Source organism: Stomoxys calcitrans, chromosome 5 (genome assembly GCF_963082655.1).
Source record: "Stomoxys calcitrans chromosome 5, idStoCalc2.1, whole genome shotgun sequence".
NCBI lineage: Eukaryota > Metazoa > Arthropoda > Insecta > Diptera > Muscidae > Stomoxys > Stomoxys calcitrans.
In genome coordinates, this window is record NC_081556.1 from 100440343 (window position 1) to 100459697 (window position 19355).

At 42.3% G+C, this 19355-nt stretch overlaps 1 protein-coding gene across 5 annotated transcripts in view; it reads left to right on the forward strand.

Moving 5' to 3' along the window:
- LOC106087759 (uncharacterized) overlaps positions 1-19355 on the forward strand; it is a 127194-nt gene that overhangs the window by 79982 nt on the left and 27857 nt on the right. For all 5 annotated transcript variants that reach the window (XM_059369140.1, XM_059369141.1, XM_059369142.1 and 2 more), the window contains exon 4: positions 7038-7373. In XM_059369140.1, the coding sequence (XP_059225123.1) occupies positions 7038-7373 (336 nt within the window). The remainder of the gene's footprint in view (positions 1-7037; positions 7374-19355) is intronic.

A 19355-nucleotide genomic window follows, 5' to 3' on the forward strand; every position in this document is an offset into this window, starting at 1 on the left:
TTTCTCTGCACTTAATTGATCACTCGTTCGATGGTTTTGATTACGTTGCGGTCGATGAAGTCTTGATTTGATTCACTTGGGGAGAGAGCAACCAATCCATGATTTAATTGCATGCTTTTTGGTTAAGGTGATATGGGCTTAAAAGAGAGATCAAATGACTTGGAGCGTAAGTTTGTACGCAAACTTACATATGTTACTCGCAACAATGTGTTCTTGTTTGTCTTTTATGCTTCACTAATCCAGAATGAGCTTTTGAAACCGCAAAATAGAAACCAATCTTTGATCTACATTTCCCAACAACTGTCAATGTGCTTAGGCTATGCACTTGAGGTGAAAATGTTGGTTTGAATTTGAATTTTCATGTTAATTGGTTAGGGCCTAGTATATAATCTACAAAACATTACCATTCATTCAATCGACAGTTCGGGCTATATGGCAGCTATATCCAAATAAGGTCTAATATGGACCATACTCGGTCTGGACAACGGGTGGTCTAGAGCAACTCACTGTTACAAATATCACCAGCACGAGATAGCTGTGAGCACCACACAGTCTAAAACATTGACGTCCGATCTGTGTGGTATTCATTGCTGTCAAGAGAAGCGTAGCTGTGAGCTACCGGGCGCGTCCACAGGTGCGGAGTAGCTGCAACGGCAGTCGCGGACAATCAGCGGTATTGAACGGAGAGTCTCCGTGAGAGGCCGGACGGCACTGGCTCTTCTACAAATACTGAGTGCCTATGATGCTCGATATAACAAGGCGAACCTCCACATCAAAATATGGTTACAACAACAACAAATTTAATTGAAATCATTGTAAATAGTAGCTATATTTAAATAAGGACTGATGGTAACCATATCCGGTTCGGATATCCGGTGGCTGAATGCAGGTATGGTTAGTTTGGAGGGCACGCAACCTCGGTTACTAGCCTTATGTCCACTGTGTTCACCCTAGAGGAAAAATTTGCCAAACATACACCACAGAACGATACAAGATTACAAATAAGGACAGAACAACGAAATTAACCGCATATTTGTTTTGGATCATACTCACTGTCGAGAATTAGAACTCCTTTTAGTAGTCCTATGTCATGCTTTCTCATTCCCAGTGAGAGACTCACAGTGAAAGAAAATCGAAAAAAAACTAGTAAAATATATGTGAGAACGGGTAGAGATATCTCTTTGAAATTTGGAATAGTTAGAGCTTATCGAGATCGAGTGCAAATTTTAAGGCTATAGGAGGTCCGGGCGCCTCTTGGCAGGCTTTTAAATTTGGTCATCTCGGCATTTCAAAAAATTGTTCGGGTTGCCAAAATTATCATTTTTAGTCCGATTTTCTATTTTTTTTTGCTGAATAGTGTTCAAATACCTCTACCCGTTCTCACACGGCATATTTTTTACTATTTTTTTTTTGTTGATTTTTTTCCCACTGTGCGACGTAATGTTTTGAGAAATACTCGGCCGCAGGGATTTTCGCACCCCATTACCTTAGCCCACGCTTTATTCGCACAGTCATCGTAGAAGCCGTCGTTAACCCTACCAAGAAGCTCGCACTGTGGAGGTCTCACTTATTCCATTGGAAGATCTGAGGCAATCAGGATCCATTCCTTTGGACACAGTGCAGACCTCAAGCTGACTTTTTTGTAGGGATTTTAGAGCACTATCCAGCAAAAAAAAATGGGAATCTGACCACAAAAGAAGCCCCAAAAGCCTCAACATTTTTTTAAGTTGCTGCTGAAAAGCGCCCGATCAACCTAGGGCCTTGAAATTTTACACACGATCTCGGAAAGGATATATCTCTACAAGTTCTTACACGGCATATTTTTTCCAATTTTCTCCCACTGTGCGTTGATAGCACAGCCCGATAGCCTTTCCCACGATTCGAAGAAGCACTTTGCATCTTTTTACCAATTTCGACCTCACGCAGCCTGTCGCCAGATCCTTCAGCGTCGCCTGAGTGCTCACAGCAACATCGTCTCCTCAAATACCTCCGCCTGGAAGACGCTGCACCCATCCAGAATCCCTAATTCCAAGAAATTCAATGACGACTTCTGCTTCATTGCCCCCATCAAATTAAGACCCATCCATTTATACAGAGGATCCTGGGAAGGGCGGGGTGCCCCAAATCCAGAGATCCCTTTTCGGGAAAACGACCTCCAAACCATCAACAAGGAAGGACTCCACGCCATGCGGCAAGGCCATTCTCCGGCAGAAGAAGAATTGCCTGAGTTAGAGGAGCGCCACGTACCTGACTCCCTCGGTCTGATGCCGATCTTTGTTGTCACAATATAGGTGCATAGACATAAAATCGACTATGACATTCAGCGTTTCTCTCGGGACACTTCGCCTTGCCACCGAGCTTAGCACTGCCCCTGTACCCTGTACCTATGCGATCATCCTGCGAAGGGCACACTTGCCCAGAGAACTGGCCGAACGACCACCTTAAACATCCAGCGCACCGACCCCGGCATTAGGCCCCAACACCTTCCTATCGAGTTACGACAGGAGAAGAGCGCATTCAGTCCTCTTTTGACTCTTTCTTCAACATTTCTTCTCCAAATTAGTTTCTGAACAAGAATGACTCCCGAGTACTTGGTCTCCGAAGAGAGCGGTAACTCCACCGCATCCAGGACAGGTCCCCAGATAACTCTGCTGGTGAAAAGTGATTTACGCCAAGCTCGTTGGCGCTCGTCCATTCGGACAGCTTCCTCAAAGCTCCCTGAACGGGGTCCGTAATAGAAGGGAGAAACGGCCATCCACCGTCCGTCCTTCGGGTAGGCAACGCCCTTCACCCTCTCGCTCTCGAATGATTTCAGATTCGCATTAATCACCAAAGACTACGAAAAGGAGATACAACTCCTCCTTGTGGGGTTCCTCTGGTCGCAATCTTCCTTATCGAGTCCTCTGCTAGTGATGCGGTCCTTCAGCATCGTATCAACCCCATTCATCAAATTAGGGGGGGAACTTCCGCTTAGACAACGAGCTTCACGCACACCCTCTAGAAAGATCTCAGTATACCATTGGTCACCAAAGGCCACAATAGAGGAGATAAATCTCCTCCTTGCGGAGTTTTTCTGGCCACAATTGTCTTTATCGTGCCCTCCGCCAGTGATGCGTGGATAATCCGGCCTTTCAGCATCGTTTCAGCCAAATTTACCTAAAAAGGGGGGTCTCCATGTCCACCATACCCTTAAGTCGAGACTGTCCCTAATACATATGTCAATTAGTCTTCCCAAAGTTTTCAAATAGAAGGATGAGAGGCTTATTGGTCTGTAGTCCTTGGTTAGAGAATGGCTTGGTTTTTCCGCTTTCAGCAAAACGTAGCTCCTAAAAAGCTCCTAAAAATCATCTCAAGTAGTCGTACGACAATAGGTCCTGCTCTTTGCATAGCATAGCAAGCAGTACGCCATCCGGTCCCGTTGATTTGTAGATTTCAAACGAATTCACCGCTCTGACTATCTTCCCCTTCGCTGTCCTGTCCTCAAACATGAATAGGGTTTCGGCGCTATGTTGAGAAAGAGGAACATCGGTACCATCCGGGATTAATGACTCACCGGCCATGTCCGAGCAGCCAGGGTTTCCTTTATAAAACCGTCAAATAAAACTATTTTAAGTTAATAAATAAACTCCCATCCTATGCTCGTGGGTATAAAAATTGTGGAAACAATTTTGACTTATATAGGGTTTTTCAATAGGGACTTGACAATCATCGAACTGTCACTGTCAATTTATTCAGTCTACACGAACGAAAAACGTCTGCAAATCCGAAATTCGGAGTCGGTGGCCGCTACTTTAAGGGCGTTAACTCCAATTTTGACGAAGCTCATTTTGTGGATTAATGGGCTCACAAACAAGCAAAATATGCGTTATTGGTCAGGTGAAATTCCACAAGTGCTTCACAAAATCAACACTTCATCCACAAAAGATAACTGTTTGGTACGGTTTGCCGGCGGCGCCATTGGGCCGTTCTTCTTCGTCGTTGATGCCACGATACCGTGAATGGACAAGGCTACCGCACAATGGTGACAATGGTGGAGGCCAACGTAGCGCAGTGGTTAGCATGTCCGCCTATGATGCTGAACGCCTGGGTTTGAATCCTGGCGAGGCCACCAGAAAAAAATTTCAACGGTGGTTTTCCCCTCCTAATGCTGGTACTATTTGAGGAACTATGCTATGTACAACTTCTCCCCAAAGAGATGTCGCACTACGGCACCCCGTTCGGACTCGGTACTCGGACTTGTACCGCACATTGATCACTGATTATTTTTGGCCTGAATTGGAAGATATAGACCTGGACGACATGTGGTTGCAACCGGACGGTGCCATAAGCCGTACAGCACACGTTACAATCGATTTATTGAAGAGTAAGTTGGATGATCGTGTTATCTCAAGAAATGATGTGCGATTTGACGTCTTTAGACTATTTTCTATGGGGCTACGTCATATCATTGTTCCATTCTAACAAGCCTTTAGACTATTTTCTTTGGGGCTACGTCAAGTCATTGGTCCATTCTAACAATCAGAAGACGCACAGTGGGATAGAATCGAAGAAACTCATACAAAATATGCTCTATGAGAACGGATGGAGTAAACTCTTTGAAATTTGAAAGGGTTGAGGTGAGCTGAGTTGTTATCGGGATCATGTGCAATTTCAAGGCCCTCGGAGGTCCGGGCCCTCTCGGCAAGGCTTTCGGGCTGCCAAATCTTCATTTGTGGACCGACTTTCAAAATACTTTGTTTGCTCATTTTTTATACCCCCCACCATAGGATGGGGGTATACTAATCTAGTCATTCCGTTTGTAACACCTCGAAATATTCGTCTAAGACTCCTTAAAGTATACATATTCTTGATCGTCTTTACGTTTTAAGTCGATCTAGCCATGTCCGTCGGTGTGTCGAAATCACGATAGCGGACGAACGCGTAAAGCTAGCCGTTTGAAAATTTGCACAGATACTTATGACTTATGTAGGTCGTGTGGGACTGAAAATGGGCCTTATCGGTTCAGATTTAGATATAGCTCCAATATAAACCGATCTCCCGTCTTGAGCCCTTACAAGTCGCAAATTTTGTTCGTTTTGGCTGAAATTTTTCATGTAGTGTTCTGTTATAACTTTTAACAACTGTGCCTAGTACGGTCAAAATCTGTCTACAAAATATCAGCATCGTGTTCTTCTTCAAATACCGTATAAACCCCATATTGCCATTGGTTTAGGGGAGTTTACACGATGAGGCGTCTCAAAAACACATGGCACCAAAATAGGTTATCGAATTCGCTTTCTAATCTCAAATACCTTACATTAGAGCCACATATTGGAATTTTTACCCTTTGGGGGCGTTTTGGGGAAGGGGTGGTACCCTAAATACATGCTCTTATATTTGGATATCAAATTCGTATTCTACTCCCAAATACCTTGTTTGAGCCCCATTTTGCGATGGTCACTAAAAAATTGCTGTTTGTGGGGTATTTTGGGAAAGGGGTAGACCCCCAGAAAATTGGTCCCACAAATGGGTATCAATTCTTGCTCTACCCCACAATACCTTTCATTTAAGCTCCACATTGACATGGTCGGTATATATGCCTGATTTAGGGGTGTTTTGAGGATTGATGTGGTCCCCCAAACATTAAGCCTGTCAAATATATCAGCATCGTGCTCTATTCTCATATAACTATATATCATTTATTTGAACCCCATATTGCCATTGGCCACAAAATTGGAAATCAAATTCGCTTTCTAATCTCATTTAAATTCCTTATTGCAAAAATCAACAAATATGTCCGATTTGGGGTATTGGCCCTAAAAACTTTGAATATTTAGTTCCACTCTCTTTAAGACCCAAATTGTCTTGGTGAGCAAATACGTCCTATTTGGGTTTGGGTTGTTATGGTGGTGGGACGTCCCCTAGACATTGGTCCCTGACGTTGATATCAGATATGTGGTCTACTCCCAAATACCTTTAATTTGAGCCCCATATTTCCATAGTCGGCAAACATTACCGATTTGGGGGGTGTTTTGGGGGATGGGCGGCCACTCAGTGAGTTGGCCTTGAAAATATTTATCGGATTCGCGTTCCACTCTAAAAACCCTCTTTTTTTAGCCTCATATTGCAATAGCCTGCAAATACTTACTATTTGGGTGGTGTTGTGGGGGTGGGGTGGCCCAATAGACACATATTGATATCAGATTCGTGCTTTACTCCTAAAGACCTTTCATTAGAGCCCCATATGGCTATGATCGTAAATTTGTCCCCTTTGGGGGATGTTTTTGGAAAGAGGCGGCCCCCCAAACACTTGGTCCCATATTTGGATATCAGATTCGAGTACACTCAAATACCTTTTATTTAAGCCCCATATTCCCATGGTCAGTAAGTATGTCCTGTTTGGGAGGTGTTTTGGGAAAGGGGTGGACCCCCAGAAACGTGGTCCCGCATTTGGATATCAGATTCGTATTCTACTCGCAAATAGCTTTCTTTTGAGTCCCATATTGCCATGGTCGGTAAATATGTCCGATTTAGGGGTGTTTTGGGGCTTGGGGTAGTCCCCCTAACACTTGGTCCGACAATTAGATATCAGATACGTTTTCTTATTCTAAATACCTTTCATTTGAGTCCCATATTGTCGTGATTGGTCTAAAAATATGTTTGGTAGGTTTTAGGGTGGGGCAGCCCCTCTAGGTACCCTATCCGAAATTTGGATACCAAATTTTTTTTATTGTACTATATAAGAGCACACAAAATTTCGCTTAAATCGCACCAGCTATCTCCGAGATCAGGCGTTTTTGAAAATTAGGCTAAAGGGGAGGGTCTGCCCACCCCCTTCAGATATTAAAAAAGTAAATTTAGCACCCTATTTTCACCATAATTATGCACCATCTGTGAAAATTTCAAGAAAATCGGTTCAGCCATTTCTGAGTCTATAAGGAACACACAAGCAAACGAACAAACAAACACAAATTGATTTTTATATATAAGAAGATATTGTCTATTGAATTGATCCTTAATTTATTTACTAAATTTTTTTTCCATCATTTTATTTACAGAGCGTTCCATAAAATTGGTTCACTTAACATATCGACCAGTTGTTGAACGATCGAATAACGCCGCCACAACACATCCAACAGATGTTAACAGTTATGAAAATGAGGCTTATCAAAAGCCTCAAAAGGAGGAGGAAGAGGAGGAAATGGAGTTGCAAATTCCAAATAACAATTTGGAGGCCGTTACAGCCGCAATCGTGCATCGCACAAAACGATCCGACAATGATGCAGCAGCAGCAGCAGCATCTACTACAACTGCAACACATCAACAGCCATCAAAAAATGGCCAAGGTGGTGGCGCCCCAGCAATACCTCCCACCGTATCAGTGCAAATCAAAGGTAAGCCATTCATTCGATGCTTGTTGGCAAAAAAAAGTGAGCATCTGTTGCAGAGCTATTCGTACCTCTGCCTCCATCGCTCCATAATGCAGGGGCTTGCCTCAGTTGAATGTTTGTTATTGTAAAATATACCATTCAACCCATATGGCCCATAATTTCTCCTTTTTTTTCTTGTGCTCTTGGCAATTTCAAACTATCGTAGATTGCTACAGATTGCAAGTCTTTGTTTAAAGGTCCAATGTTATGGGGCTGGTGCTTCGTTTACCTCTTTGACCTCTTTTTTTTTTGTAGTTTACTTTCGTCTTAGAGCAAAAAAAAAGAGAAAAGTTATCAACAGATATTCCCCTTTGTTTAATAGAAAATAATTCACTTAACATGAGAGTGATGTGATGTTTAAATAAGGGTGCCATCTGTGTGCCAAGTGCTGATTTATGTGTAGCACAGATTTGAACTGAACTGCAATGTATGGTATGCGATGAAAAGTTGAAAATATGATAGATCGTTTACGCGAAGACATTAATTAAATAATAAAACAGGGTGCTACGGTGTAGGTTTCATGGAAATTTTGGTTTTAATTTTTCCTTTATTGAAATTTAAAAAAAAAAATTTCATTAAAATTATTTTAAAATTGAGAGAAATTTTTTTTGGAAATTTTTGCTTTTAGAAAAAATTGCATTAAAACGTTGTGTAAGAAAAATTTAATTTAAATTTGGGACTTTGGGCAATTTTAGGAAAAATATAATCGAAATATTGGGATGCGGGAATCAGATAGCTATCTGGTGACAGATGTAGGACGTGTCCTGAGGTTATAGTACTACGACGTCATCAACTGTATGGGCTGTTGGTATTTGAGATAGAAATGATGTTGTCAAATTTATAATTCGCCTCAATATGGTTGAAATAACCACAACTAGGATGAACAAGAATTTGTCAACAGGTGCCGATGGGTTACCAGCTGAGTTATTTATGACCGGAGGCAATACGCTGCAATTTTTATGCCCTACATTTGTTTGTAACACCCAAAAGGAATGGAGATAGACCCATTGATAAGTATACCGATCGACTCGGAATCACTTTCTGATTCGATTTAGCTATGTCCGTCTGTCCATGTTAATTTGTGTACAAAGTACAGGTCGCAGTTTTCATCCGATCGTTATCAAATTTGGTTTGGGCATGTTTTTCGGCCTAGAGACGAAGCTTATTGGAAATTGGAAAAAATCGGTTCAAATCTGGATATAGCTCTCATATATTGGATTGCCCAAAAAGTAATTGCGGATTTGTTAAAAGAAAGTAAATGCATTTTTAATAATACTTAGAATTACTTTTAATCAAATATATAATTGCCATTTTGTTCGATAACCTTTTGCCATCTTCCTGGCAAATTTAGTATTCCACGGTCATAGAACTTCTGGCTTTTATCTGCAAAAAACTGAACCAAGTGCGATTTTATAGCCTCATCATTGCCGAAAGTTTTACCATTTAAGGAGTTCTGCAAAGATCAAAATAAATGGTAGTCTGATGGTGCAAGGTCAGGGCTATATGGTGGATGCATCAAAAGTTCCCAGCCAAGCTCAATCAGTTTTTGGCGAGTGACCAAAGATGTGTGCGGTCTAGCGTTGTCCTGGTGGAATATGACACCTTTACGATTGACCAATTCTGGTCGCTTCTCCTTGATGGCTGTATTCAATTTGTCCAATTGTTGACAGTAAACATCCGAATTAATCGCTTGGTTCCTTGAAAGCAGCTCAAAATATACCACACCCTTCCAATCCCACCAAACAGACAGCATAACCTTCTTTTGGTGGATATCAGCCTTTGAAGTGGTTTGAGCTGGTTCACCATGCTTGGACCATGATCGTTTTCGACTAACGTTGTTGTAAACAATCCATTTTTCATCTCCAGTTATAATTCGTTTTAAAAACGGATCGATTCGGTTTGTTAAATGAATTTCTTTCAATACATGTGGTACCCATATTAAAATTGACGCCAAACAAACAAATGTAAACAAAATTTCGCGCACTTTTTTTCTAAAGCAAGCTAAAAGTAACAGCTGATAACTGACAGAGGAAAGAATGCAATTACAGAGTCACAAGCCGTTGAAAAAATTTGTCAACGCCGACTATATTACTACTATATTACCGACAATTACGTTTTGGGCAACCCAATACATGTTCGCCCGATTTTCAGTAATAACGCAATAAAATGATCATTTGTTAACCGATTCTCTCGAAATTTGGCAAGAAGGACTTTTTTATGACTGTCGACATTACTGTTGAAATTCATGGAAATCGGTTCAGATTTAGATACAGCTGTCATATATGTATATCGCCCGATTTTCAGTTTAAGAGCCACTGCCAGCGCATTTATTGACCAATCTTGCCAAAATTTTGCACAACGCTTTCCTCGACGACTGCCACAGTATTTGAGGAGTTTGCTCGAAATCGGTTCAGATTTAGATAAAGCTCTTGTTTATATGTTCATCTGATTTGGAGAAATTTTGCAAAAATGATCGTTTGTTATCCGATGGTGTCGAAATTTTGCAGAAAGGATTTTCTTATGGTTCTCAATATTACTGGGGAATTTTATAGAAATCGGCCCAGATTTAGATATAGCTGTCATATATGTATATCGCCCGATTTTCACTTTAAGAACCACTGCATGCGCATTTATTGACCAATGTTGCCAAAATTTTGCACAACGCTTTCCTCGAGGACTACCACTTTATCTGAGTAGTTTGCTCGTTTACACTGATCCAATACACCCCTATCGAAACCTGTACCAGAAACAGGTGTATAAATTGTTGGTACAATGACATAGGTTAGGTTGAAAAGAGGGTGCATATATTAATCCGCCCCATGCCACTATGGACATACATCTAAGCCAGTAATCGGCTTGTTATGCGCTCTAAAAACTATAACCGTGCTACTTACAAAATCCTTAATTGTTTTCAATGCCACTCCCCTAAGTTGGTTCATGTCTGATATTGTGTCTCCACCTAAGTACCGGTATCTGTTGGACGCGAAAGCCGGGCAATGACAAAGGAAATGCTCCAACGTCTCATCATCTTCCCCGCATGCCCTTCACATGCTATTACTTGCCGCACCGATTTTACATAAGTGAGCTCGTAGTCCTATATGTCCTGTTATGATACCAATAGCTATACTGACCTCCTTCTTGCTTCCTTTCAGTAATAGCCTCGTCTTTTCACAATCTGGATCCCCCATAGGATTTTCGCCGTCCTACCGACCGTTTCGCTATTCTACAATGGTGCATGCGCAAACGTCGCCCACTCCCTTAACTCGGACTGCGTCGACCCGAAAGGCTTCGGGTTAACCAAGTTTATTGACGGCAGTCCTCTGGCCTTCACTGCCAAATCGTCTGCCCTTTCATTTCTCCTTACTCCGTTATGGCCCGGCACCCAAACGATGCGTATTTTCCCATCCTCAGAGAAGGCGCTAATCTCCTTCTTACACTGCAAGACTGTTCGTGACATTACCGTCCTGGTTGTTATTGCCCTCATGGGAATTTTACTGTCGGTAAAGATGTTCAGACTCGATGTCCTCGCGTTAGCACCACACCACTTCACGCATTCCGTGATCGCCCGGATCTCCGCCAGCAGGACCGTATTATGGTCAAGCAGTCTAAAACAGATGCCAGCCCCTGGGTTTTCAATGTAAACCCCCAGGCCCACTCTGTCCTCTAGCTTTGATCCATGCGTGTAACATGATCTTCCAGATGGCAATACTATGGTTCCGTCAATCCAAGACTGTGGACTTAACATAGGGGTCTGCATGTTCGGTTAGGTTTATATTAATCCGCCCCATGCCACCATGGACATATACCTAAACCAGAAATCAGCTTGATGTGCGCTGTAAATACTAAAAAAATAACCTCGAAACAGAAACTCTAAGTAAGGAATTCCGTGCTACTTACAATATCATTAATTGTTTCCCATACCACTCCCCTAAGTTGGTTCATGTCTGGTATCATGTCCATACCTAAGTACCGGTGTCTGTTAGCAGCGAAAGCTGGGCAATGACATTGGAAATGCTCCAACGTCTCATCATCTTCCCCGCATGCCCTACACATGCTACCACTTGCCGCATCGATTTTGAATAAGTAAGCTCGTAGTCCTATGTGTCCCGTATGACACTAAAAGCTATACTGACCTCCTTCTTACTATCTTTCAGTAATAGCCTCGTCTTTTCACAATCCGGATCACTCCATAGGTTTTCGCCGCCCAACCGACTGTTTCGCTGTTCCACAGTGTTCGTCGCCCACTCCTTTAACGCGGACTGCGTTGACCCGAAAGGCTTCGGGTTAACCAAGGTTATTGACGGCACTTCTCTGGCCTTCACTGCCAAATCGTCTGCTATTTCATTACCTCTTACTCCGTTATGACCCGGTACCCCAACGATGCTGATTGTGTCATCCTCAGAGAAGGCATTAATCTCCTTACATTCCAAGAATGTTCGTGACCTTCCCCTTTTGATTGTTATTGCCCTTATGGTCATTTTACTGTCCGTAAAGATGTCCACACTCGTCGAATTTGCCTTTGTACCACACCGCCTCACGCATTTCGCGATCGCCCGGATCTCCGCCTGCAGGACCGTATTATGGTCAGGCAGTCTAAAAAAGATCTCAGTCCCTGGGTTCTCAATGTAGACCGCCAGGCTCACTCTATCGTCTAGATTTAATCCTTCCGTGTAACATGATCTTCCAGACGGCAATACTAGAGTTCCATCAGTCCGAGACTGTGCAGCTGGCAGCAGTGCCTCGCACTCGACCTCAAGTATCGTCTTAGGTATCCGATCGGAAACCTCCTCCCTTCCTTCCAGGTTTCCTATCGTCGCCTCGATTATACCGCGAGGGTATGTGTCTCACAATTAATCTGTATGTCAATTGATCGGATATCTGGAATAGTCTCCAGTGCCCTAGTGGGCGTGGTCCTCGACACCTCAGTTATGGCAAGGCAACATGTTCTCTGAAACCGTTGTATGGTCTTAACGTTGCACTTTTTCTCCATAGCAGTCCTTATGTTGCACTTTTTCTCCATAGCAGTCCACCAAACTACTGAGGCGTAAGTAAGTATTGGTCCAATCACGATCCTGTAGAGCCAGTGGACTATCCTCGGATTGAGACCCCATTTCGAGCCTACGCCCCGTCTACATAGTACTCAACATCTGAGAGCCTTCTCAGTAGATTCCCGAATGTGACACTTCCAATTCAGTTTCCTGTCCAAGATCACACCTAAATATTTGACCTTGTCAGATATCGAAATCGGGTTATTGAGGAAACGTGGTGCGTTAAATTCGCCCACCTTCGTCTTCCTCGTGAACAGGCATATTTCAGTCTTCTCTGGGTTAACATTAAGACCTCTGGGTCTAGCCCAGTCATATGTCATATGTAAGACCCATTCGGCCCTTCTGCATACCTGGTTCGGGTCCTTAGCCCTTAGAAGTATTATAACATCGTCTGCGTAGTCGACAGGGCAACGAGGAGATCCCTTCGCCGTATTCGTGGTCTCCGTGGTATTCGTGGGCGAAGTTACGAATGTCATCCGTGGCGCCAAATCATCCAAGGCGTTGGGCCCCGACGGAATCTTTACATTGATGTTGAAGAATCTGGATTTACCTGGAGTTAAGAGTAAAAGTGGCACAGGGCACTCCACAGGTGGGCATTTTATCGTCACTCTTTTGGGTGACCGCTATTAAAAACCTATTGCGAATGCTGACTGAGGAGGGATTTGAACACGTCTACTCCATACTCCGCACATTATTAAACGGCCCCTCGATGTCAATGCAAACCGCCAATGTGTACGTCTTGGCAATGAAGGCTTCTTCTGTTTTATGCACAACCTCGTGTAGGGCAGTCTCCACCGACATTCCCTTGACATAGGCATGCTGTTTGTATTTAAGCAGTTCGCTGGATGTCATACTCTTTATCATGGTGTCCACAATACGTTTCATGGTTTTAAGTAGAAAGGACGTAAGGCTTATGGGTCTGTAGGCCTTTGGTGTCACATAGCTTGCCTTGCCGGGCTTTCGGAGTATATGCAAGTCCTAGGCACCCTGTAAAAATGTTGGCCAGATGAGGCGCCAGATAGTCTGCCTCTTTCTGTAGTAACGCCGGAAATATTCCACCAGGTCCGGGTGACTCAAAAGGTTTGAAGCAATCCAAGACTTCCTTGACCATAAATTCCGTTATGATAAGCCTTCCATCAACCTCATTATTCTAAGATTCCGGTGTCTCCGAGAGTCCCGTCGTATTATGTGGAAAATGGGTTTTCATCAAAAGCCTCAACATGTCCTCTGTTGTTTCTGCTGTCAATCCCTAACGTTTCAGTTTGGACATGGGTTTTTGAGAGAAACCTTTTCACCTTGGCGGCGTCATTAACGCAGGAGAGCTTCCTGGAGGCATGTTTTGCCGCTCTGGTAATCGTATTGTATTCCTTGAGCTGTGTGAAATACACATCCCAATAAAGTTCCGCTTTTTTACAACGTGCTCTGTCAAACAGTCTGCGGACCTAGGACCTAAGTCAAGCTGACTTTTTGGTAGGAAATTTCGAGCGCTATCCAGCACTATCGGCTATTTTAAAAATCGGACTAAAAAGGAAGATTTGGCAGCCCGAATAATTTTTCGAAATGGCGACGTGATATATCATGGGGCAAAGATCCCTGAAGATTGCCTGTCTCGGCAAAAGCATGCACATAGTAAGGCGAAGTCTACTGAAACAACTATCGAGTCGCCTACATAGAGGGTTCTCTCGTTGCTAAGGAATATACAATGGTAGCATTTCTTGGCATTGAAGGTGCTTTTAATAAAGTAAAACCGATGTCAATCATGATGGAGCTGGAGTTTCTTACATTTACACTACCGTAAGGAAGTTTATAAATAACGTACTTACCAAAATATGAATTACGACAGGATTGGGATCTGTAGATCTAAAAAGATAGGTCAGCAGAGGAACTCCTCACGGAGGTGTACTGTCTCCTCTACTTCGAAATATAGCCAATACCAATTTATAATTGTCTCTGGTAGAAAAAGGTGTAAAAGTGATCGCGTATACAGATGACGTGGCTTTTGCGGTTAAGGGAAAGTCTCCCGGTACTCTTGGTGATATACTTCAGGAAGCTCTTTGGCTCAATGTGCGACAGCGAAGAGGGTTACCGAAAGTGGTCTAGGCGTAAGTCCGTCTAAGACAGAAGTAGTTCTTTTCAGCAGGAGATATATATTACCCAGAGTGGCACCTGGCTCCTTGGCTCCTTGGGGAGAGAATGTTTCATTTACAGAAAGCGTAAAATACCTGGGTGTTTTGCTTGACAGGAAATTGGACTTCAAATCCAACATTTTGGAAAGGACAAAAAAGGCAACTCCGGCTCTATACAACTGCAAGAGAGTCATTGGCAAAAGTTGGGGGTTTAGAACGCGCGTCATGTATTTCGAAAACGACCTTGAATTTTTACGCGCAAAAAATTTTGGTTTTTGCGTTTTTTATCTCCACCACCGAAGGATGGGGATGTATTCATTTTGTCATTCCGTTTGCAACACATCGAAATATCCATTTCCGAACCTATAAAGTATATATATTCTGGATCATCGTAAAAATCTAGGACGATCTAGACATGTCCGTCCGTCTGACCGTCTGTCTGTTGAAATCACGCTACAGTCTTTAAAAATACGAGATATTGAGCTGAAACTTTGCACAGATTCATTTTTTGTCCATAAGCAGGTTAAGTTCGAAGATGGGCTAGATCGAACTATATTTTGATCTAGCCCCCATATAGACCGTTCCCCTGTTTAAGGGTATTAGGCTCATAAAAGCCACATTTGTTATCCGATTTTGCCAAAATTTGGGACAGTGAGTTGTGTTAGGCCCTTCGACATCCTTCGTCAATTTGGCCCATATCGGTCCAGATTTGGATATAGCTGCCATAAAGACCGATCTTTCGATTTAAGGTTTTGGACCCATAAAAGCCAAATTTTTTTTGGCTTTGGCGATTTAGCTGAAATTTGGGACAGTGAGTTGTGTTAGGCCCTTCGACATCCTTCGTCAATTTGGCTCAGATCGGTTCAGATTTGAATATAGCTGCCATATAGACCGATCCTCCGATTTAGGGTCTTAGGCCCATAAAAGCCACATTTATTATCCGATTTTGTTGAAATTTGGGACAGTGAATTGTGTTAGGCCCTTTGATATCCTTCGTCAATTTGGTCCAGATCGGTCCGGATTTGGATATAGCTGCCATATAGACCGATCTGCCGATTTGGTGTCATAGGCCCATAATAGTTACATTTATTATCCGATTTTGCTGAAATTTGGGACAGTGAGTTGTGTAAGGCCCTTCGACATCCTTCGTCAATTTGGCTCAGATCAGTTCAGATTTGAATATAGCTGCCATATAGACCGATCTTCCGATTTAGGATCTCAGGCCCATAAAAGCCACATTTATTATCAGATTTTGCTGAAATTTGGGACAGTGAGTTGTGTTAGGCCTTTTGATATCCCTCATCAATTGGGTGCAGATCGATTCAGTTTTGGATATAGCTGCCATATAGACCGATCTGTCGGTTTCAGGTTTTGGGCCCATAAAAGGCGCATTTATTGTCCGATGTCGCCGAAATTTGGGACAGTATTAAGCCCCTCGACATAATTCTGCAATATGGCACAGATCGGTTAAAATTTGGATATAGCTGCCATATAGACCGATCTTTCTATTTAAAGTTTTGGGCCCATAAAAGATGCATTTATTGTCCGATGTCGCCGAAATTCAGGACAGTGAGTTGAAATCGGTTCAGATTTGGATGTAGCTGCCATATAGACCGATAACTCGATTCAAAGTTTTGGCACCATAATAGGCGCATTTATAATCCGATTTCACTGAAATTTGACACAGTGACTTGTGTTAGGCTTTTCGAAATCCGTGTCGTAGCTCAGATCGGTTTATTTTTAGATAAAGCGACTTAAAAGACCAATATTTTGCTATACACACATGAACATTGACTTGTACTTATAAGTATTTGGTCCAAATCGGAACATATTTTGATATAACTGCTATGGAACAAAAGGTATACAATTTTCACCGGATTTTGATGAAAGGTGGTTTACGTATATTCCCGAGGTGGTGGGTATCCAAAGTTCGGCCCGGCCGAACTTAACGCCATTTTACTTATTTTGAATTTCTTAGATATGATTTATACCACTTTGAAGCAATGCTCTAAAGTTTTCAAGGAAATAGAAAAGAGTATTGCTTCGTCCAGCACCACTACGGAAAGAGATTTTCTTCACATATCCAACTGTGTATATATTGAATATTGAAATTCGCAAAACTAAAGATGTTACACCAATTTCAAACTCCCCTTTATTTTTTTAGCATTTTTCGGATATTAATTAGGCGATTTTGAGCTTGTTTTTTGAAGGAAAAAACATAGGAGTTGCACTAAACCGAATTTTTTTCAATACTGTATACTCAACTCAAAAAATGTTTTCGCATCAAAAATTGAAAATTTTCATAAAAAAATGCAAAAAAATAAAATATGAAATTTCAAGTAATTCTGTTTATTTTTCGAATCGTCTTCGAATTTCGAACTGCGGAATGCTAGAAATTTTTCGAAATTCGAAAAAATTAAGGAGTTACAGCGTTTTTGGGCTTGAAAACGACCTTGAATTTTTACGTCCATAAGTTATTGGTTTTTGCGATGTTTTTCACATCGTCTTCGAATTTAGAACTGTGGAATGCCAGAAAATTTTCGAAATTTGAAAAAATGAAGGAGTTACAGCGTTTTTGGGCTTGAAAACGACCTTGAATTTTTGCGCCCAAAAAATATTGGTTTTTGTGATGTTTTGCCACAGAAAATCTAGCACCACCAAAACTTTTGATTTTTGCAAAACTAAGGATGTTACAGCTTTTGCAAACTCACGTTGGTTTTTTTTTTTTAATTTTTGGGATATGAATTATGCGATTTTGAAGCAATGCTCTCAGACCAATAATGTTATATACTGCAGTTGTCAGCCCTTTAATGCTATATGGTCTTGTGGTTTGGTGGACGGCGCTTCAAAAATCCACCTACTGCTCAATACTCAACCGGATCAAAAGGATGGCTTGTTTGTGCATCACAGCCTCACTGAGGACGACATCATCTGATGCTCTGAATTTAATGCTAAATCTAATGCCTCTGAACATTGTGGCTAGACAAATTGCTGCGACCACTGCCGTGAGGTTAAGGAAGCTTTCTCTTTGGTCATGTGGCGGCTACGGTGTTATGCTTGATACCATGTCCGACAGTGTGAGTTGTACCTTGCCTGAGCCGATTTTTGACAAAAATTACTGTACCTATACTCCTGATAGGACCGATTGGAACTACGATATTCCTGGTAACAGAAGTTACATAGACTTCTATACGGATGGTTCCAAACAAAACGACCAGGTGGGCTTTGGGGTGTACTTAAAGATCTAGACTAGTCATATCGAAAAGGTTATCCGTAGGGGTTTCCTGGTTTCGGAATGAAAATGACCTTCGTGTCCCTCCATCCCACAGGTATATATGACATTCTGATACAAGCAGAGTATATCTCTCTAAGCCAGGGAATCAGTCTATCAGAAACAGCTTGTAACTCAACGGGTGATACCTCATGATACCGCCTATGACGCTGAACGCCTGGGTTCGCATCCTGGCGAGACCATTAGAAAACATTTTCAGCGGTGGTTTTCCTCTCCTAATGCTGGCAACATTTGTGAGGTACTATGTCATGTAAAACTTCTCTCCAAAAAGGGTGTCGCACTGCGGCACTCCGTTCAGACACGGCAATAAAAATGAGGCCCCTTATCATTGAGTTTAAACTTGAATCGGACTGCACTCATTGATATGTGAGAAGTTTACCCCTGTTCCTTGGTGGAATGTTCATGGGCAAAATTTGCACATTTGATACCTTATCAGGGCCTGGCGACTTAAAGGAGTCGAACAGACAGCCAGATAGCCATTAAATCTCTGGTGAACGTTATTCTGAACACAAAAACCGCCCTCGACTGTCGCAGATCTCTCAACGAGATGGCTGAACAGTTCAAAATTTCTCTGTTCTGGGTGCCGGGCCACAGAGATAACCCAGGGAATTTTAAAGCGGAAGAGCTTGCGAGACTAGGAACGACCCTATACAATCCAGGGAATCTGTGGGTATGCCTCTAGCGACATGTAAGCTGAATTTGCAGGACCAGGCCCGATGGTAAACGAATGATAAATGGTCACAAACAGGAGGCTGTGAGCATTTCAAAACTATGTAGCCTAATCTAGACTTGAAGGGGACTACTGCTTTGCGGCCATTGGCTAGAAAAGACTTCTCAGTCAGTGTCTCCGTCATGACAAGTCACTGTCCAATCGGAAGACATGCTGACTGACTGAAGGTTGCCAGTAACGACTTTTACAGAAGTTGTGACAACATCGAAGAGGAAGAGACTATAGAACACCTTCTGTGTGTGCGTCCTGCACTGGCAGTCAGGTGGAGTTCCACTTTAGGTTCACATTTCTTTGAGAACCTGTCTGATTTAGCGCAAGTTATTGGGCTTTTTAAAGCGATCTAGATGGTTCAACGATAAGAACTAGAATGCATCTTCCTTCTTCTGTACCTGTGATATCACAACGGACGAAAACTTCTAAGTGAGTCTGATGGCAGACTGCTACTTAAACCTAACCTGACCTATGGTTCAGATCGCAATATATTGGGATATATTTAGATGTCATATATACCGATCGCTAAGATACTTCACAGCGAGTTGTTTTAGGCTTCGAGACATTTTGACGAAATGAGGTTAATAACCAATTAGTTGGATCTTCACCATTCGGCCCGGTCGAACTTTATTCCTTTCTACTTTTTTACATTAGAAAAACCTTGCAAATTTTAATTTTTCCAAATAGCCTGGAGATTGTATCCGCGGGTTTTGGATAATTGCACGGTAGATTCACACTAGGTCACATTTGCATATTTCG